Source organism: Mobula hypostoma, chromosome 6 (assembly GCF_963921235.1).
Source record: "Mobula hypostoma chromosome 6, sMobHyp1.1, whole genome shotgun sequence".
In the NCBI taxonomy this organism is placed as follows: Eukaryota; Metazoa; Chordata; class Chondrichthyes; order Myliobatiformes; family Myliobatidae; genus Mobula; species Mobula hypostoma.
In genome coordinates, this window is record NC_086102.1 from 1844592 (window position 1) to 1868182 (window position 23591).

At 43.6% G+C, this 23591-nt stretch overlaps 1 protein-coding gene across 4 annotated transcripts in view; it reads right to left on the reverse strand.

Annotated features, from left to right (window-relative positions):
• Positions 1-23591, reverse strand: part of LOC134347785 (1,4-alpha-glucan-branching enzyme-like) — a 507671-nt gene that overhangs the window by 387752 nt on the left and 96328 nt on the right. For all 4 annotated transcript variants that reach the window (XM_063050206.1, XM_063050207.1, XM_063050205.1 and 1 more), the window contains exon 2: positions 5099-5268. In XM_063050206.1, the coding sequence (XP_062906276.1) occupies positions 5099-5268 (170 nt within the window). The remainder of the gene's footprint in view (positions 1-5098; positions 5269-23591) is intronic.

Genomic DNA, 23591 nt, shown 5'->3' on the forward strand with positions numbered 1-23591 from the left:
GAGCATAGGTGTTCAGCAAAGCGGTCTCCCAGTCTGTGTCGGGTCTCGCCAATATATAGAAGGCCACATCGGGAGCACCGGACGCAGTATATCACCCTGGCCGACTCACAGGTGAAGTGTCGTCTCACCTGGAAGGACTGTTTGGGGCCCTGAATGGTGGTAAGGGAGGAAGTGTAAGGGCATGTGTAGCACTTGCTCCGCTTACAAGGATAAGTGCCAGGAGGGAGATCAGTGGGGAGGGATGGTGGGGACGAATGGACAAGGGAGTCGCGTAGGGAGCGATCCCTGCGGAAAGCAGAGAGACGGGGGGAGGGAAAGATGTGCTTAGTGGTGGAATCCGTTGGAGGATGGCGGAAAAGTTACGGAGAATAATATGTTGGACCCAGAGGCCGGTGGGGTGGTAGTTGAGGACCAGGGGAACCCTATTCCTGGTGGGGTGGCAGGAGGATGGAGTGAAAGCAGATGTACGTGAAATGGGGGAGATGCGTTTGAGAGCAGAGACACTATCAAGGACTCTACAAATTAGGTTTGTAGTATTATTTACTTTTTTAATTGAACAATTTGCCTTCTTTTGCACATTGGTTGTTTGTCAATCTTTATGTACAGTTTTTCATAAATTTTATTGTTTATCATTATTTTCCTGTAAATGCCTGCAAGAATTTGAATTTCAGAATAGTATATGGTAACCTACATGTACTCAAATTCCTTGTCCTGGGACTCAGCACCTTTTGCAAATGATTTATCAAATTCCTGACCAACAGATCACAATCTGTAAGAAGGGGCAGAGAAATCTCCACCACAATAATTCTAAACACTGGAGTATATCCTCTGCCCTTTACTCTACCCACTGCACACTCAATTGTACAGGCAGATGACATGGTGTCATGACAACAATCTTTCTCTCAATGTCAACAAAACAAATGAGTTGGTCAGGGATTTCATTCAGCAAGGGGGCATTGCACAGCAGTGCTGAAGTCCGCAGGGTTGACAGCTTCAAGTGCTAGGTCAAAGCATCACCACTATTGCCTATCCTGGTCCAAACCATGTTGTTTGCCATGAAAAGAAAGATCACCTCTACTTCCTCAAGAGATTAAAGAAATTTGCCATGTCCCCTTTGACTTTCACCAATTTTTATTGATGCTCCACAGAGAGCATCCTATCCAGGTTGGTATGGAAACTGCTATGCCCATGACCGCATGAAACCAGAGAGAGTTGTGGACCCACTCAGCGTATCACACAAATCCAGCCTCCTCTCTATGGACTGTCTACACTCTTGCTGCGTCAATAAACCTCAACACCCTGGACATTTTCTCTTTTCACCCCTCCTATCAGTCCGAAGATACAAAAGACTGAAAGCACATGCCATCAGGCTGAGAGACAACATCTACCAGCAGATTACTCAGGGCTTACCCAACCCTAATAGACCAGTCCCACATCTCCTTCCCTCTGTTTCTTCAGTCCCTTAGCCCATTTGACCAATTGCAGCATTCCTCTTGGTTGGAATGTTATCCGTGTAACTCGCCTTCATAGTTTCTTCCTGTTATTGTCTCCAATTTGCAAGATTTGTCATTTTTCCTTCCACTAGTCTCTCCAGTCATCACAGTCACATATTTCAGCAACTTTCACCAAGCCACTGGTCTTGCCTGTACACATCTACCACACCCCACAATTAATATCTCCTGCCCTCCCTTCCCTTAAAACTTACCAAACACCCTTGCACATCTCACTGCTATCCCTAAAAGCATACATAAATCCAACATCTGCCTGCACTCTTCCATTAATATCCTTCCAGTGGCTGGCTGAGAGGCAATTGTGAAGCACTTAATTGTTTTACAAGCCCTATAAATGCTCTCAGCATTTGATCTGGATGAGAGGAGTATGCAGGGCTGTGGTCCAGATTCAAGTCGATGCAATAGTTCAACACGGACTTGATGGGCCAGAGGGCCTGTTTCTGTGCTGTTGTACTCTATGACTACCTTCTTTGTTGCAATGTCAGCAGAAAGAAATGACTATCCCAGATAATGATGAATATGGTGCAAGGACAGGGGGAACTGCTGCCTCGAGAATTTGTCTGCTCATTTAGCAGAACTTGACCATGTTTGAATGGAACTTATTTCAGCAGATGAGCGGGTTTGGCTGCTAGGGTGCAGGAAGGTGAGAGGTGAAGGGGTGGAGGGGGAATCTAGCCAACAGCTTCGTTGAGGAATATTCAAGTGTTTGGAAATGAGGGGGGGAGTAAATAACTACTGTAACAGCTGTTCACTGGAGTGAGATAATCCAATACAAGTCAAGTACAGATCTATTCTTAAACAAAGATTAATACAATGCAAGGTACACCATGTAAGGTTTATGGAGAAAGTAAGGAGGCATGGGATCCAAGGGGTCATTGCTTTGTGGATCCAGAACTGGCTTGCCCACAAAAGGCAAACAGTGGTTGTAGACGGGTCATATTCTTCATGGAGGCTGGTAACTAGTGGTGTGCCTCAGGGATCTGTTCTGGGACCTGTACTCTTCGTGATTTTTATAAATGACCTGGATGAGGAAGTGGAGGGATGGGTTAGCAAATTTGCTGATGACACAAAGGTTGGGTGTGTTGTGGATAGTGTGGAGTGCTGTCAGAGGTTACAGTGGGACATTGATAGGATGCAAAACTGGGCTGGGAAGTGGCAGATGGAGTTCAACCCAGATAAGTGTGAGGTGGTTCATTTCAGTAGGTAGGTCAAATATGATGGCAGAATATATTATTAATGGTAAGACTCTTGGCGGTGTGGAGGATCAGAGGGATCTTGGGTTCCGAGTCCATAAGATACTCAAAGCTGCTGCGCAGATTGACTCTGCAGTTAAGAAAGCATTTGGTGCATTGGCCTTCATCAATCGTGGGATTGAGTTTAGGAGCCGAGAGGTAATGTTGCAGCTATATAGGTCCCTGGTCAGACCCCACGTGGAGTACTGTGCTCAGTTCTGGTCACCTCACTACAGGAAGGATGCAGAAACCATAGAAAGGGTGCAGAGGAGATTTACAAGGATGTTGCCTGGATTGGGAAGCATGCATTATGAGAATAGGTTGAGTGAACTCAGCCTTTGCTCCTTGGAGTGACGGAGGATGAGAGGTGACCTGATAGAGGTGTACAAGATGATGAGAGGCATTGATCGTGTGGATAGTCAGAGGCTTTTTCCAGGGCTGAAATGACTAGCACGAGAGCGCACAGTTTTAAGGTGCTTGGAAGTAGGTACAGAGGAGATGTCAGGGGTAAGTTTTTTTTTACACAGAGAGTGGTGAGTGCGTGGAGTGGGCTGCCGGCGACGGTGGCTGAGGCGGATACGATACAGTCTGTTAAGAGACTCCTGGATAGGTACATGGAGCTGAGAAACATAGAGGGCTGTGGGTAACCCTAGGTAATTTCTAAGGTGAGGACACGTTTGGCACAGCTTTGTGGGCTGAAGGGCCTGTGTTTTGCTGTAGGTTTTCTATGTTTCAAAGTCAAATTAAAATAAAGCACATAGATTTACAATATCAGATGAATGTAAGCATCTCGGCACCAGTAATGAATATAATTACACAATTAGCATTGGTCAGTCGTATCAAACCCATTCATGGAGCTAAGAATTAGAATAATTTTAGCAAGTGTCCATTTCTTTGGTGGAGAGGACAGACTGCAGAGTAACTGAGAATTTAGTGAACAGCAGATATCACGATGTACATTGTTACCAGAACACTCTGCATCCTCTCATTTCATCTACCAAACCAATCCATCTGCCTCAATAATTTACTTTTTTTATTCACCTTTCAAGATGCAGGCATCTCTCCATTTCCAACATTTTCTTGTTTAACAGCAGATTTCCAGCATCTGCTGTCTTTTGCTTTTCTAGTTTAACCTGTCTCAAGTACCATGCCTGGCAGTGAATCCTACAACATGTAGACCTTTTATTATTTACATAAACAAGAGAAAATCCAAGCAACACACACACAATAACACCTCTCAAAGCATTTCAGAAGGACATTCTCAAATATTAGGCAGATGATTAAAGACTTATTTGAAGGAGTTTGTGAAAGGAGGGAGAGGAAAAAAGGCCCAGAGATTTATGGGAGGATTTCTGTACTGAGAGCCTTGACAACTGAAGTACTGTAAGCAAAATCAATAATCAGGAACATGGACCTTTTGAATGGTTGTGGCACTGAAGGAGACTGCCAAGAAATTCAGAAGAAAGCGCCCTGTAATCACTATCAAAACACCATCATTAGGACAGTTGCTGTTGTGGTTTGAAGGCACAAGGGACGCTGGAATATACGGCAACACTTGTGGTTGTGTTGGTTTTTAACACAAATGTCACGGCTCACTATATGTATCTAAATCCAAGTGAGCAAGACCTGGAGCAAGTTCAAATGGGAACAGATCTGCAAGATTTTGTTTGTGAAAGTTAGAACATAAAGTATTCCCTTTTAATATTCCATAACAGACCAATGAATAAGAAAACATGTGAATTTTGTCCCTGTATCTATTAAATTGGATGAAAGGTATCAAGTAAATAGTTTTGCTGGAAACATTAATAATCTTCTGCTCAAAGAACAAAATACCTCCAATCTATCATGAACAGGTCTATGATTAAATACAGAATTACTATACATCATAACACTCTGAAGTTTGATAGTCTCATTGTGCCTGAACATTTTTCTTCTCCAAAACCTCAACATTGTATCTATAGCTCAATGCTTTTCTTCATAACATCCTGTGACCTAAATCACAGCAGTAAGTCTACTTCCAGTCAACCCATAATTACTCACTTGCTTTAAAACCATAAACAAGCCCTTCAGCCCTTAATCTAATGAAATGCAGGAGACGATTATGGGTGATGCGTTGATGGAAATTCAGTCACATCACACAATGCCTTTTATTCACAACAAATAATAGCATTAAAACATTTGGACCCAGAAACCGTCATCAAAGAAACATTTACACTAACAAGAAGAAAACCTGAGAATCCAGTAGCTTTTTGGATTACATTGTAAATCTCCTACTTTCAGAGTTTTTACCACTAGTAGGAATATTTAATGTGCTGATCAAGTAATATCAAGTTTACATGAACGGTAAATACTCACTGAATTCTCCGACAAGAGACACTGATTTTGCTCCTGGGATCCATTCCTTGCAATAAATTCCACCATTAGCCAGTTGGTTGACACCGTAAGATTCGTAGCCACGAGAAAACTTGTCAAGACTTCCTTCATTTGCAACAATTTGTTTTAGCAAATTGTTAAAATTATTGTACCTTTGCAGAAGGAAAAAAGGTAAATTACTGGGTATCTCCAACATACGTCAGCAAAAGCAGAGATGAAACAGAAAAGAAAAATTACAAGGAGATGAGAACATTTTTAACCATGTGGATATCGGGACTTGGTCTGAAAAATACCAGAACAAGGTGTGTTGGCAGAGAGAGGATCAGCATCGGGAGCCCAGGAGATCAACCTTGGAAGGATATCCCATTTGAAACAACATATAGTCAGATCTGCACAACTCCACCACTCCACCATATCACCCACTGACTCAGAGAACATCTCCAAGCATTGCAACAGATAACAGTTCAGCAAAGGACACTCAGAACTCTATGGACAAGAGGTAGCTGGATGTGAGTGACGTCATTGATCATGCTCAGACTCAGCAACCAACATTCATATAGTTCCTTATGCTTTTCTGAACCAATGGCATTGTCCCATGTACTCAGATTTAGTCTTCTCTCTCTGTAGCCTATCCAGTACAAATCACATCTTCCTGTGGTGTGGTCACCAAAACTGAACTGGAGATGTGCTTGCACAATACTCCAACTGTGGCCTAACCAGTATTTTAGAAAGTCGCACCATAACCTTGCTTTTCTTACATTCCATGCCATGGCTGTTAGGGTAAATGGTCCCAAATGTGGCATAATCAGTTTTTATACAGTTGCACCATTATCTCCTTGCTTTTACATTTCCTGCCCTGGCTGTTGAGGTCAATGACTCCACTTGCCTTCTTCAACACCACATCTATCTGTTCGGAAACATTCAGAGATCATCAGACATGTCCACCAAGATTCCCCTGTTCCTCAATGCTTTTTACCATTCTACAATTCATTGTGTATACTCTAGCTTCAACAGTCCTCATAAAATGCATGACCTCACACATATAGCAGAATCTCTCTATAAGACCATAACACACAGGAGCAGAATTAGCCATTTGGCCCATCAAATCCGCTCTGCCATTAATCATGGTGGATCCTTTTTTCCGCTCTCCTCATCCCCACTCCCCAGCCTTCTCCCCATAATCTTTGTAGCCATGTCCAATCAAGAACCTATCAATCTCTGCCTAAAATGCACCCAACAACCTGGCCTCCACAGCTGCCTGAGGTAATAAATTCCACAAATTCACCACCCTCCGGCTGAAGACATTTCTCCGCATCTCTGCTTTAAATGGATACCCCTCTACCCCTCTTGTCCTAGACTCCCCACCACGGGAAATATCTTTTCCATATCTACTCTGTTCAGGTCTTTCAAGATTCGAAAGGTTTCAATGAGATCCCCCACCCCCAATCCTTCTAAATTCCAATAAATACAGACCCAGAGCTATCAAACGTTCCTTGTATGATAACCCTTTCATTCCTGGAATCATCTTTGTGAACTTCCTCTGGACCCTCTCCAATACCAGCACATCTTTTCTAAGATGAGGGGTCCTAAACTGTTCACAATACTCAAGGTGAGACCTCACCAGTGCCTTATAAAGCCTCAGCATCACATCCCTGCTCTTCTATTCTAAACTTCTTGAAATGAATGCTAACATTGCATTTGCTTTTGTCACCATTGACTGTACCTGCAAATAACCTTTAGGGTGTCCTGCACAAGGGCTCCCAAGTCCCCTTGCATCTCAAATTTTTGGATTTTCTCCCTGTTTAGAAGATAGTCTACACATTTATTTCTACTACCAAAGTGCTTGACCATGCATTTTCCAACATTGTATTTTATTTGCCACTTTCTTGCCCATTCTCCTAATCTAAGTCCTTTTGCATCCTACCTGTTTCCTCAACACTACCTGTCCCTCCACCAATCTTTGTATCATCTGCAAACATGACAACAAAGCCATATATTCCATCAGCTAAACCATCTATATACAGCATAAGAAGAAGTGGTCCCAACACCAACCCCTGCGGAATGCCACTAGTCACTGGCAGCCAACTAGAAAAGGATCCTCTTATTCTCACGCGTTGTCTCCTACCAATAAGCCAATGTTTGAACCACGGCAGTAACTTTCCTGTAATACCATGGGCTCTTAACTTGGTAAGCAGCCTCAACTGTGGCACCTTGTCAAAGGACTTCTGAAAGTCCAAATATATAACATCCACTGCATCCCCTTTATCTATCCTACTTGTAATCACCTCAAAGAATTCCAACAAGTTCATCAGGCAGGACTTTTCCTGAAGGAAACCATGCTGTCTTTGTCCTACCTTGTCTTGTGTCACCAAGTCCTCCATAACCTCATCCTTAACAATTGACTCCAACATCTTCCCAACCACCAAGTTCTGGCTAACTGGTCTATAATTTTCTTTCTTTCTTCCCTTTCTTAAACAGTGGAGTGACATTTGCAATTTTCCAGTCCTCTGGCACCATGTTAGAATCCAATGATTTTTGAAAGATCATTACTAATGCCTCATCAATCTCTAGCACTACCTCTTTTAGAACCTTAGGATGCAGTTCATCTAGTCTGGATGACTTGTGTACCCTTAGGTCTTTCAGCTTTTTGAGCACTTTCTCCCTTGTACAGGTGTCCCCTGCTTTATAAACATTCGCTTCACGCCACTTCACTTTTACAAAAGACCTATATTAGTATCTGTTTTTGCTAAACAAAAGAGGATATTCGCTTTTACGAAAAAAGACACCCCCTTTAAACTTGTGTTTATCCAGAGAAAGACTACCATGACCATGAAGCCTTGGGCAGGCAGGTGTGTGCGCATGCGTGTAGGTGCTGATATTTTTCTACAAATCAGTTTTGGCTCAATCTTCCCGATTCTGTTAAGTGAAACTACATTGTACATACATTTTTTCTACTTTATACAGGCTGTGTATTTATCATGTCATTCCTGCTTTTACTATATGTTAGTGTTACTTTAAGGTTTATGTGCTACTTGTTATGATTTGGTAGGTTATTTTCTGGGTCTGGGAACGCTCAAAAATTTTTCCCATATAAATTAATGGTAATTGTTTTTTCATTTTACACCATTTCGGCTTATGAACAGTTTCATAGGAACGCTCTCCCTTCAGATAGCAGGGAAAACCTGTAAGTGTAACTGCACTCACTTCTCTTCCCTTGTACCCTTCAACATCTGGCACACTGCAAGTGTCTTCCACTGTGAAGACTGATGCAAAATACTCATTAGTTCATCTGCCATCTCCTTGGCCCCATTATTGTTTCTCCTGCCTCATTTTTAGTGGTCCTATATCCACTCTCCTATTTTTTTCTTACATACATGAAAAAGCTTTTACTATCCACCTTGATCTTGTTTTCTAATTTGCTTTCATATTTCATCTTTACCTCCTAATGGTTCTTTTAGTTGCTCTCTGTAGGTTTTTAATAGCTTCACAATCATCTATCTTCCCACTAATTTTTGCTTAGTTGTATGCCTTCTCTTTTGCTTTTACAATAGCTTTGACTTCCCTTGTCAACCACTGTTGTATTGTTTTACCATTTGAGCATTTCTTCTTTTTTGGAATACATCTATCCTGCACCTTCCTAATTTTTCCCCATAAACTCGCACCGTTGCTGCTCTGCTGACATCCCTGCCAGCAGCATCTCCTTCCAATTTACTTTGACCAACTCTCCTCTCACACCACCATAATTTCCTTTACTCCACTGAAACACTACTATATCAGACTTTACTTTCTCCCTATCAAATTTCAAGTTGAACTCAACCATATTGTGATCACTTTCTCCTCAGGGCTCCTTTACCTTAAGCTCTCCAATCACCTCCAGTTCATTACGTAACACCCAATCCAGTATTGCTGATTCCCTAGTAGGCTCAATGACACACTGCTCCAAGAAGCCACTTTGTAGGCATTCAACAAACTCACTCTCGAGATCCACTACCAACTTGATTTTCCCAATCAACCTACATGTTGCAATCTCCCATGACAATCATTACATTGCCCTTTTGACTCGCCTTTTCTATTTCCTGTTGTAATCTGGGTCCACATCCCAGCCACTGTTGGGAGTTCTGCACATAACTGCCTTCAGGGTCTTTTTACACTTGCAGTTTATTAACTCAATCCACAAGAATTCAACATCTTCTGATCCTATGTCACATCTTTCTACTGATTTGATGCCATTCTTTATCAGTAGAGCCATGTCACCCCCTCTGCCTACTTTCCTATCCCTCCGATACAACGTGTAACCTTGAACATTCAGCTCCCAACTGCAACCATCTGTCAGCTATGATTCAGTGATGGCTACAATATATCTGGCAATCTGTAATATTTCAAAAAGATCATCCACCTTATTTCTTATATTCCATGTATTGAGATATAACACTTTGAATACTCTGTTACGATTTTGTAACGTACCAGCAGCAAGAGATGACAAATTGAGTTGGGTTTTAATATTAGAACCACTATATTTATTTACATCTACTCAAAAATATAGAAAATTAAATAAACTACTTTCTTAAACAGAAGTTAACAGTGTTATGCGTCTATAGCTCCCTTACAGTCAAACTTAGAACCTGTTCTTAATAAATCGTACTCAAGCACAGTCATAAAGTGGCAGTTCAGAGAGTCCCAGTAATTCACGAAATAGGTGAGAGGAGAGACTTGTGGATTCACAATGCAGTGACGAGGCGATCACGATGAATTCCAAAGATTCCACAGCTAGCTAACGAAGAAACGGTTACCAAAGATCCCAGCCAAGGAATACTGTTCTGAAGTCCACAAAGAATGATTTCACAAAGTGACTGTCACGAAATCCACACCCATGCATCATACGAAGGACAGACACATCTCCACAATGCACAGTCTGTCGCTGATAAACCCAATCCTTTGGGTTTGGGTAAGCATTAGACTGTACCCTTCTCAATCATGAGCTGTTCCCGGATAGCTTGAAACCTGTGATCTTCACTCTCTCTTTCCTCCGAGTCCTTCTCAGCACTATGCCCACATTTCTTTTATACCGTCGGCATACGTCATAAGGTAACACTCACAGAAACGAAACTGTGGACTCCTAGTAAAACAAAACTGGGACACGTATCGCCCACAGTAAACGAAACTATGGACTCCCAGGAAGATGAAACTGTGGACACATAACACGTCCCCCCAAGAGAAAATTTTGATCTGTAAGAGCAAAATTTTGACTACAATCTACAATATGTAGAACAATACGTATACGGTTATCATACAGCACACTACAAACTAATACAACATATTGCAGCGGCATATTCAAATATTAAATTCCACTCCATTATTAAAATAACATTGCAAGTTTAACATCTGGAAAGACAATCGATAGTTACATTATCTTTGCCTTAATGTGAGTTATCATGAGATCATACTCTTGCAAAATCAAACTCCAACTCAGCAACCTTCTATTTTTGTTTCTCGGCTTACTCAAGAACACCAATGGATTCTGATCTGTATAAACCACAGGCAACACACATAAAAGTTGCTGGTGAACGCAGCAGGCCAGGCAGCACCTCTAGGAAGAGGTACAGTTGACGTTTTGGGCCGAAACCCTTCTTCAGGACTAACTGAAAGAAGAGCTAGTAAGAAACCACAAGTGGTTTCTGAGCTGTGCAAACATACACATCAAAGTGCTGCAAAGCCAAAATAAGTGATAATAATTCCTTCTCTATGGTGGAATAATTTCTTTGATGCTCATTGAATTTCTTTGAAAAGTAAGCCACAGGATGGCCAACATCATCATAATCATCCCTTTGTAGTAACACTGCTCCTGCAGCTTCATCACTGGCATCCACAGCTATGGAGAATGGCTTGGCAAAATCAAGTGACCTAAGCACAGGTTGGTGACGTAAGATAGCTTTCAATTTATCAAATGACTCCCGACAAGGTTCTGTCCAAACAAACTTTTCACCCTTCTTCAGGAGGTTAATCAATGGGAGAACAACATCAGCGAAGTTCTTACAGAACTTGCTATAATATCTGGCCATTCTCGGAAATCTTCTAAGAGCCCTTTTCCCGGTTGGAATGGGAACCACAGAAATTGTCTGAACTTTTGCCTGAACAGGAACCAACCTGCCTTGACCTACAACATAACCAAGGTAGGTCACAGTGGCATGGCCAAATTCACTCTTAGCTAGGTTAATTGTAAGGTTGGCTTTTGACAGCCTCTCAAACAGTTTTTCCACTGCAGAGATATGGGCTTCCCAGGTGTCATTCCCTGTGACTAAATTATCAATATAGGCATCTGTGTGTTCTAACCCTTGAAATACAGAATGATTCTTTGGAATGCTCCCAGAGCATTTTTCATTCCAAATGGCAGAACGCTGTATTCATACAACCCAGGAGGCATCACAAAGGCAGAAATTTCTCTACCTCTATCCATTAATGGAACACACCAATATCCTTTTAACAGATCAATCTTTGTAAGAAACTTAGCTTTTCCAAGCTTGTCTGCAAAATCATCTACTCTAGGAATTGGATAAGCATCAGTTTTTTGTTACAACAGTCACGTTTCGGTAATCAGTGCAGAATTTGAGACTACCATCTGGTTTAGATACCATGACACAAGGTGAAGAAGGTCTAATAATAGCATTTTCTAACATATACTCAATTTCTTGTTCAGCAAGTTTACATTTTTCAATATTTATATGATATGGATGTTGTTTTATAGGTTTGTTATTACGCACATCTACATCATGTAAGGCCACTGTGGTTCTTTTTGGGATATCAGGAAATAAATCCTTAAATTTCATAATTAACTGCTTCATCTGCTGCCGCTGCTGTGGCTGTAAATGAGCCAGTTTCTCATCAATATTTTCCAAACTAGTTGAATTTGTCAATCTGGCTGATATGATGTTCGGTTTAAAATAGGCCTCAGATGGATCAGCTAATAAATTTCCAGAGAGCTCACATCCATCTTTGTTTACAGCAACCGCTACAGCTGGTTTGTTTTTCATGATACAGCCTAAGCATATTTACGTGACAAAGCTGCATTGACCTTTGTCTATCTGGTATTTTGACTATATAGTCCACATCATTAACTCTAGCCACAATTTCATCAGGCCCATGAAACTTAGCTTGTCGAGGGTTTGTTTGTACAGGAAACAAAACAAGCACTTTATCTCCTGCAACACACATCGAAGTTGCTGGTGAACGCAGCAGGCCAGGCAGCATCTGTAGGAAGAGGTGCAGTCGACGTTTCAGGCCGAGACCCTTCGTCAGGACTAACTGAAGGAAGAGTGAGTAAGGGAATGGAAAGTTGGAGGGGGAGGGGGAGATCCAAAATGATGGGAGAAGACAGGAGGGGGAGGGATAGAGCCAAGAGCTGGACAGGTGATAGGCAAAAGGGGATATGAGAGGATCATGGGACAGGAGGTCCGGGAAGAAAGACAAGGGGGGGGGGACCCAGAGGATGGGCAAGAGGTATATTCAGAGGGATAGAGGGAGAAAAAGGAGAGTGAGAGAAAGAATGTGTGTATAAAAATAAGTAACAGATGGGGTACAAGGGGGAGGTGGCGGAACAAGTGCTACACATGCCCTTACACTTCCTCCCTTACCACCATTCAGGGCCCCAAACAGTCCTTCCAGGTGAGGCAACACTTCACCTGTGAGTCGACTGGGGTGATATACTGCATCCGGTGCTCCCAATGTGGCCTTTTATATATTGGCGAGACCCGACGCAGACTGGGAGACCGCTTTGCTGAAGATCTACGCTCTGTCCGCCAGAGAAAGCAGGATCTCCCAGTGGCCACACATTTTAATTCCACATCCCATTCCCATTCTGACATGTCTATCCACGGCCTCCTCTACTGTAAAGATGAAGCCACACTCAGGTTGGAGGAACGACACCTTATATTCCGTCTGGGTAGCCTCCAACCTGATGGCATGAACATCGACTGCACCTCTTCCTACAGATGCTGCCTGGCCTGCTGCGTTCACCAGCAACTTTGATGTGTGTTGCTTGAATTTCCAGCATCTGCAGAATTCCTTTTGTTTGACTTTATCTCCTGGCTTGAATGACCTCATTCTGGCTTGTTTATCATACCAAGTTTTCATTCTTTCCTGAGCTGATTTTAAATTTTCCTTTACTAGGCTGCAAGCCCTTTGCAATTTGTCCTTGAACTTCAAAACATAATCTAGCAAATTAACATGCAGGTCACTGTTAACCCACTGTTCCTTTAATATTGCCAAAGGTCCTCGGAACTGGTGACCAAACACAAATTCAAAGGGACTAAAGCTTAGGGACTCTTGTACTACTTCCTTACTGCAAGTGAAAGCAAATGAACTCCCTCATCCCAATCCTTCTCATTTTCAATCCAGGATGTCCTAATCATGGTTTTGAGGGTAGAATGGAATTTCTCCAAGGCCTCTTGGGATTCTGGATGATACGCAGACGACGTAATTTGTTTGGCTCCCAGTTTATAAACTACCTGCTGGAATAATCCTGACATAAAATTACTCCCTTGATCAGACTGAATTTCTTTGGGCAAACCAAATAAAGTAAAAAACTTTACGAGAGCCTTCAACACAGTTTTGGCTTTTATATTTCTGAGAGGTATTGCCTCTGGATATCTAGATGCTGTACACATGATAGTTAGCAAATACTGATGACCAGCTTTAATCTTTGGCAATGGGCCAACACAATCCACAATAACTTTAGAAAAGGGTTCACCAAATGCAGGAATAGGCTGCAGTGGGGCCACTCGGGTGACCTGATTAGGCTTACCCACAATCTGACAAGTGTGACAAGTCCTGCAAAATGTTGTAACATCTTTCCTCAAACTAGGCCAGAAGAATTGTTTTAAAACTTTGTTCACAGTTTTATTTACACCTAGATGGCCACCCAAAGGTTTACTATGGGCCAAAGTTAAAATCTCATTCCTATAGGCTTTAGGAACTACAACCTGGTGAACAATTGCCCATTTCTCACTTGCAGGAATATCAGGTGATCTCCACATCCTCATTAACACTCCATCTTTGAAATAAAACCCTACTGGCACTTTATCAATCTCCTCACCTGAGACAGCTCTTTCTCTTAAAGCTTCAATCTCAGGGTCTCTGCTCTGTTCAGCTATAAACTCCTTCCTAGACAGAGATAAATCTTTATTATCAGATTTCATACCTGGATCCTGGTGAAACAATGAAGGCAGAAAAGTCCCTGACAAGTCATCAAAATCTGATTCCCTCTTTGGGCTATCATGAGTAGCCAAATCATGCTGCACAGGACCATCTGCATTGGCATGTCTCTTGGCCCTAGCTTGAGTTACTGCACACGAGGGATAAATGTTAGGGCCTATCTTTGAATCATCGTTGATTTGCTTAGTTTTCAGCTGCACTGCAGGAACAACTTTACCACCTGCTAGGTCATTCTTTAACAACAAAGAAACACCTTCTACCAGTAAATTGGGTCGTAGTCCTATTTTAACAAGACGTGAAACAAACTGACTTCAAAATTAGCTTGTGCAGAGGTACAGGAACAACGTCACACCCAATACCTCGAATAAGATTTACCTCACCAATGGCAGTGTCATCACCAAACTTTAGAACACTGTCTAACATAAGTGAGTGAGAAGCCCCAGTATCTCGGCAAATTTTCACCGGTACTAGGGTTGACCCTTCCTTTACTGAAACAAACCTATCTGACGTAAAATGAAGGAATTCTTTCCTAACTTGACCAGACGTTTTAGCCTTTGGCAGAGCTTCATCAGAATGTTCAGATCCCTGTGGGTTCACAGGTGTTTCAACATTTTGAACACAGGCATCTGGAACTGTCTCCTTTTCCTCCTTTTTCAGAAGGAAACAATTAGCCGTAACATGACCAGGTTTCCTATAACAGTGGCAAGTCGGACCAGAGGGCTTCTCCTTTCATTGTTTCCCTTCATCCTTACCTTCGTCACTAGCCCCAGATTTGATATCTGGTTTACCCTGACTATCTATGCTACTCTTTTGGAAGGTCTTACTCGGGGTAAACTTAAATTTGTGGGTTAAGGCAAACTCATCTGCTACTTTAGCAGATTCTTGTAAAGTGGCAGTAACCCTTTCATCCAAATACGTCTTTATGTCATTGTGGATGCACCTTTTAAAATCTTCAATTAAAACCAACTCTTTCAATTTGTCAAAATCACCACCCACATTTTTCCTCTGCTTCTTCAGCTGCAAACCGTCTCCGTTTCTCTGCTTCCGCAGCCTCAAGCTGTTTTTGTCGTAACTCCAACTCGAGCTGTTGCAGACTTCGCCTATCCTCAGCCTCCATCTTTAATTTTTCCACCTTGAACTGGAGCTCAAGATCACTGGGTTTACTTTCGGGAAACCTTTCGAACACCCCTTCTTCAAACTTCCTCAAAGAAATATAGTGCTCAGCTATTATCCTCTGAATCTGTACCTTTTTCATATCCTGTTTTACCGCAGTAAGTCCCAGCTCCTTAGCAATGGCCAACAAGTTGTCCTTTCTAGCATCCCCTAATGCCTTAGGGTCTGGCGATGCCAGAAATGCCCCAATATTCATTGCTGCTGGTTTCCCCACACAAGTCAATCAAAAGCGTAGTAGCCAATAGGATCGATAATAAATCAATCAATAAGGTCCAATTTTGTTCATTTCGGGGAAAAGCCCCCAATTTTGTTATGATTTCATAACCTACCAGCAGCAAGAGATAACAAATTGAATCGGGTTTTAATATTTACATCTACTCAAAAATATAGAGAATTAAATAAAATATTTTCTTAAACAGAAGTTAACAGTATTATGAATCTATAGCTCCCTTACAGTCAAATTTCAAACCCGTTCTTAACAAATCTTACTCAAGCACAGTCTTAAAGTGGCAGTTCAGAGAGTCCCAGTAATTCACGGAATAGGTGAGAGGAGAGACTTGTGGATTCACAATGCAGCGACGAGGCGATCATGATGAATTCCAAAGATTCCATGGCTCGCGAACGAAGAAGTGCGAAGATCCCAGCTGAGGAATACGGTTCCAAAGTCCACGAAGAGCAATTTCACAAAGTGACTGTCACGAAATCCACACCCATAGATCATACAACGGACAGACACGTCTCCACAATGCACAGTGTGCCACTGATTAACCCAAAGGTTTGGGTAAGCATTAGATTTTACCCTTCTTGATCATGAGCTGTTCTCTGATAGCTCAAAGCCTGTGATCTTCACTCTCTCTCTCTTTCCTTCGACTCCTTCTCAGCACTATGCCCACATTTCTTTTATACCGTCGGTATACGTCATAAGGTAACAAGCCACACTCAGGTTGGAGGAACAACACCTTATATTCCGTCACCCATTCTGACATGTCTATCCACGGCCTCCTCTACTGTAAAGATGAAGCCACACTCAGGTTGAAGGAACAACACCTTATATTCCGTCTGGGTAGCCTCCAACCTGATGGCATGAACATCGACTTCTCTAACTTCCGCTAGGCCCCACCTCCCCCTCGTACCCCATCTGTTACTTATTTTTATGCACACATTCTTTCTCTCACTCTCCTTTTTCTCCCTCTGTCCCTCTGAATATACCTCTTACCCATCCTCTGGGTCCCCCCCCCCCCCCGTCTTTCTTCCCGGACCTCCTGTCCAATGATCCTCTCGTATCCCCTTTTGCCTATCACCTGTCCAGCTCTTGGCTCCATCCCTCCCCCTCCTGTCTTCTCCTATCATTTTGGATCTCCCCCTCTCCCTCCAACTTTCAAATCCCTTACTCACTCTTCCTTCAGTTAGTCCTGACGAAGGGTCTCGGCCTGAAACGTCGACTGCACCTCTTCCTACAGATGCTGCCTGGCCTGCTGCGTTCACCAGCAACTTTGATGTGTGTTGCTTGAATTTCCAGCATCTGCAGAATTCCTGTTGTTACTCACAGAAATGAACTGTGGACTCCCAGTAGAACGAAACTGGGGACACGTGATGCCCACAGTAAACGAAACTATGGACTCCCAGGAAAACGGAACTGTGGACACATAACAACTCTATCTGTTACCCTTTTTGATTCTGCACCCCTAATGCACTGATACTCATCCTGCTGACTGCAAGTTTCTCCTATCAGCTGCCTGCCCTTCCTGGCAGTCTGACCGCACGCTATCTTTGCTTTTTTACCATCTGTCCTATCCTGAGTCCCTTCATTCCAATTCCCACTCCACTGTCAAATTAATTTAAGTACTCCCTAACAGCTCTAACAAACCTGCCCGCGAGAATATTTGTCCCCTCAGGTTCAGGTGCAACCCGTTACTTTTGTACAGGTCATACCTCCCCAGAAGAGATTCTAATGATCCAAAAACCTGAAGCCCTGCCCCCTGCACCAGCCATTATCTGCTATTGAACTGCCCTTGTTACCAACTGATCAATATGACTGCTGTCAACGTTGAACCCCCGCCCCCCCCATCAACACCACCACTAACAACCAGTGAGCAACTGATACCTCCTATATTCACACCCATATCATCACCACCACACATAACAGCAACTTGCCTTGGATCCCATGGGCTCGAAACTTTTGGAACAATTTCCCATGTGGAATCTTGTCAAGGGCCTCACTGAAGTTCACATGACTTCATCAACCACCCTGTCTTCATTAAATAGTTGGGTAATATCATGCATAAATTCAAGTGGTCAGAGACATATCCTTGCCTCTCCAAGAGGAGATTAATCTTGCTACTCAGCCTTCCTAGGCTTTTCTCCTTGGAGTGAAGGAGGATGAAAGGTGACTTGATAGAAGTGTACTTAAATGAGAAGAGACATATACAGAGTGGACAGCCAGAGACTCTTTCCCAGGTTGGAAATGGCTAATACGAGGGCATTTAATTTTTAGGTGGTTGGAGGAAAGTATAGGAGGGATGTCACAGGCAAGTTGTTTTTTTATTACATGGAGAGTAGTGAATGCAAGAAATCATCTCCCAGGAGCGGAGGAGTAATGATAGAGGCAGATATATTAGAGACATTTAAGAGACTCTTGGAGAGGCACATGGATGATAGAAAAATGGAGAACATTTAGAGTAGGTTAAAAGGTCAGCACAATATTGTGCAGCAAAGGGCCCGTATTCTGCTGTAATGTTCTGTGTTCTCAGAATCATTTCCCTTACACTGACAACAGTCCCACAGCCCTGTAATTACCTGGCTTATACCTGCTGATCTGTTTGAATAAATCATTTCAAACTTTCAAAATGCAATTTCAGAATTTCAGTACCAGGAATTTCATGCCTTTTTTTTTGCCCCTTTGTTTTCTTTCACATCTTATTTCATAATGAAAATTAACAGCAAACATTGCTGTTTCAAAAGGTAGCTAAACCCAACAACCTGCAGCACACAGAGGGACAAAGTTAAACCAACCACTGCATTCAATGTCAAGTGTGCGTAGACAACCCAACAACCTCCAGTCTCTCTCTCACACACATGCACCCTGACTGGGGAACGTGTCTCTCTCTCTCTCTCTCTCTCTCTCTCACACACACACAGCCTGTATGGGGAATGGGAATCTCTCTCTCTCACACACACACACAGCCAAATTGGGGAATGGCAATCTCTCTCACACACACACACACAGCCTGTATGGGGAATGGGAATCTCTCTCACACACACACACACACAGCCTGAATGGGGAATGGGAATCTCTTTCTCACACACACACACAGCCTGAATGGGGAATGGGAATCTCTCTCACACACACACACAGAGCCTGAATGGGGAATGGGAATCTCTCTCACTCACACACACACACACACACACACACAGCCTGAATGGGGAATGGGAATCTCTCTCTCACACACACACACCCTGAATGGGGAATGGGAATCTCTCACACACACACACACACCCACCCTGAGTGGGGAATGGGAATCTCACAAACACAAACACACACACACACACAGAGCCTGAATGGGGAATGGGAATCTCTCTCACTCACACACACACACACAGCCTGAATGGGGAATGGGAATCTCACACACACACACACACACACACACACACACACACACACACACACACACACACACACACACCCTGAGTGGGGAATGGGAATCTCACACTCACACACACAGCCTGAATGGGGAATGGGAATCCCTCTCTCTCTCTCTCACACACACACACACACACACACACACACACACCCTGAATGGGGAATGGGAATCTCTCTCACACACACACACAGCCAGCCTGAATGGGGAATGGGAATTCCTCTCTCTCTCTCTCTCTCACACACACACACACACACCCTGAATGGGGAATGCGAATCTCACACTCACACACACACACACACACAGCCTGAATGGGGAATGGGAATCTCTCTCTCACACACACAGCCTGAATGGGGAATGGGAATCTCTCTCACTCACACACACACACACACACACACAGCCTGAATGGGGAATGGGAATCTCTCTCTCACACACACACACACACACTCACATATCTTTTATAGATATGTAAAAAGGAAAAGACTGGTAAAGACAAATGTAGGTCCCCAACAGACAGAAACAGGTGAATTGATTATGGGGAGCAAGGACATGGCAGACCAATTGAATAATTACTTTGGTTCTGTCTTCACTAAGGAGGACATAAATAATCTTCCAGAAATAGTAGGGGACAGAGGGTCCAGTGAGATGGAGGAATTGAGCGAAATACATGTTAGTAGGGAAGTGGTGTTAGGTAAATTGAAGGGATTAAAGGCAGATAAATCCCCAGGGCCAGATGGTCTGCATCCCAGAGTGCTTAAGGAAGTAGCCCAAGAAATAGTGGATGCATTAGTGATAATTTTTCAAAACTCGTTAGATTCTGGACTAGTTCCTGAGGATTGGAGGGTGGCTAATGTAACTCCACTTTTTAAAAAAGGAGGGAGAGAGAAACCGGGGAATTATAAACCGGTTAGCCTAACGTCGGTGGTGGGGAAACTGCTGGAGTCAGTTATCAAAGATGTGATAACAGCACATTTGGAAAGTGGTGAAATCATCGGACAAAGTCAGCATGGATTTGTGAAAGGAAAATCATGTCTGACGAATCTCATAGAATTTTTTGAGGATGTAACTAGTAGAGTGGATGGGGAGAACCAGTGGATGTGGTATACTTAGATTTTCAAAAGGCTTTTAACAAGGTCCCACACAGGAGATTAGTGTGCAAACTTAAAGCACACGGTATTGGGGGTAAGGTATTGATGTGGATAGAGAATTGGTTAGCAGACAGGAAGCAAAGAGTGGGAATAAACGGGACTTTTTCAGAATGGCAGGCAGTGACTAGTGGGGTACGGCAAGGCTCAGTGCTGGGACCCCAGTTGTTTACAATATATATTAATGACTTGGATGAGGGAATTAAATGCAGCATCTCCAAGTTTGCGGATGACACGAAGCTGGGCGGCAATGTTAGCTGTGAGGAGGATGCTAAGAGGATGCAGGGTGACTTGGATAGGTTGGGTGAGTGGGCAAATTCATGGCAGATGCAATTTAATGTGGATAAATGTGAAGTTATCCACTTTGGTGGCAAAAATAGGAAAACAGATTATTATCTGAATGGTGACCGATTATGAAAAGGGGAGGTGCAACGAGACCTGGGTGTCATTATACACCAGTCATTGAAAGTGGGCATGCAGGTACAGCAGGCGGTGAAAAAGGCGAATGGTATGCTGGCATTTATAGCGAGAGGATTCGAGTACAGGAGCAGGGAGTTACTACTGCAGTTGTACAAGGCCTTGGTGAGACCACACCTGGAGTATTGTGTGCAGTTTTGGTCCCCTAATCTGAGCAAATACATCCTTGCCATAGAGGGAGTACAAAGAAGGTTCACCAGATTGATTCCTGGGATGGCAGGACTTTCATATGAAGAAAGACTGGATGAACTGGGCTTGTACTCGTTGGAATTTAGAAGATTGAGGGGGGATCTGATTGAAACGTATAAGATCCTAAAGGGATTGGACAGGCTAGATGCAGGAAGATTGTTCCCGATGTTGGGGAAGTCCAGAACGAGGGGTCACAGTTTGAGGATAAAGGGGAAGCCTTTTAGGACTGAGATTAGGAAAAACTTCTTCACACAGAGAGTGGTGAATCTGTGGAATTCTCTGCCACAGGAAACAGTTGAGGCCGGTTCATTGGCTATATTTAAGAGGGAGTTAGATATGGCCCTTGTGGCTACGGGGGTCAGGGGGTATGGAGGGAAGGCTGGTGCAGGGTTCTGAGTTGGATGATCAGCCATGATCATAATAAATGGCGGTGCAGGCTCGAAGGGCCGAATGGCCTACTCCTGCACCTATTTTCTATATCTATATCGTATCTCTCACACACACACACACACACACAGCCTGAATGGGGAATGGGAATCTCTCTCTCTCTCACACACACACAGCCTGAATGGGGAATGGGAATCTCTCTCACACACACACACACAGCCTGAATAGGGAATGGGAATCTCTCTCTCTCTCAGACGCACACACACACAGCCTGAATGGGGAATGGGAATCTCTCTCTCTCACAGACACACACACACACACACACACACACACACACACACACACACAGCCTGAATGGGGAATGCGAATCTCTCTCTCTCTCTCACACACACACACACACACAAGCCTGAATGGGGAATGGGAATCTCTCTCTCTCTCTCTCTCACACACAAACAGAGCCTGAATGGGGAATGGGAATCTCTCTCTCACACACACACACCCTGGGGAAATGGGGAATCTCTCTCTCTCTCTCACACACACACACACACAGCCTGAATGGGGAATGGGAATCTCTCTCACACACACACACACCCTGAATGGGGAATGGGAATCTCTCTCTCTCACACACACACACACACACACACACACACACAGCCTGAATGGGGAATGCGAATCTCTCTCTCTCTCTCACACACACAAGCCTGAATGGGGAATGGGAATCTCTCTCTCTCTCTCTCTCTCTCTCACACACAAACAGAGCCTGAATGGGAAATGGGAATCTCTCTCTCACACACACACACTCTGAATGGGGAATGGGAATCTCTCTCTCTCTCTCTCTCTCTCACACACACACACACACACACACACACAGCCTGAATGGGGAATGGGACTCTCTCTCACACACACACACACACCCTGAATGGGGAATGGGAATCTCTCTCTCTCACACACACACCCTGAATGGGGAATGGGAATCTCTCTCTCACACACACACACAGCCTGAATGGGGAATGGGACTCTCTCTCACACACACACACACACACAGCCTGAATGGGGAATGGGAATCACACACACCCTGAATGGGGAATGGGAATCTCTCTCTCTCACACACACACAGCCTGAATGGGGAATGGTAATCTCTCACTCACACACACACACACAGTCTGAATGGGGAATGGGAATCTCTCTCACTCAGACACACACATAGCCTGAATGGGGAATGGGAATCTCTCTCTCTCACACAAACACACACTCACACACACAGCCTTCCTGGGGAACAGGTGTCTGTATCTCACACACACAGACAAAGGCAAATCAACTGCTGTATCCAGTGTCAGGTGTGTGGCCTAGACAGCCCAACAACCTCCAATACACAGAGGGACAAAAAGTTACACCAACTGCATCCAGGTTCCTTTCCAACGTACCTCTTCCTAACTGAAGCAGTTTATTTTCTCCATCAATAACAAAGAACGATTACACTATATACAATCTGCAAGGCGTATGGCAGGCTCACCCAGCCCTCTTCAGTAGCTCTGTCCAAGTCCACAGGAGTTGCCAACCGGTAAAAGGCATCAAGTGCATGGAGATGCCAGCACCTATACCACGTTGCTCCTAGAAACATAGAAAATAGGTGCAGGAGTAGACCATTCGGCCCTTTGAGCCTGCAGCACCATTCAGTATGATCATGGCTGATCATCCAACTCAGAATCCTGTACCAGCCTTCTCTCCATACCCACTGATCCCTTTAGCCACCAGGGCCATATCTAACTCCCTCTTAAATATAGCCAATGAACCGGCCTCAACTGTTTCCTGTGGCAGAGAATTCCACAGATTCACCACTCTCTGTGTGAAGAAGTTTTTCCTCATCTCGGTCCTAAAAGGCTTTCCCTTTATCCTTAAACTGTGACCCCTCGTTCTGGACTTCCCCAACACTGGGAACAATCTTCCTGCATCTAACCTGTCCAATCCCTTTAGCATTTTATATGTTTCAATAAGATCCCCCCCTCAATCTTCTAAATTCCAGCAAGTATAAGCCTAGTTGATCCAGTCTTTCTTCATATGAAAGTCCTGCCATCCTAGGAATCAATCTGGTGAACCTTCTTTGTACTCCCTCTATGGCAAGGATGTCTTTCCTCAGATTAGGGGACCAAAACTGCACACAATACTCCAGGTGTGGTCTCACCAAGGCCTTGTACAACTGCAGTAGAACCTCCCTGCTCCTGTACTCGAATCCTCTTGCTATGAATGCCAGCATACCAT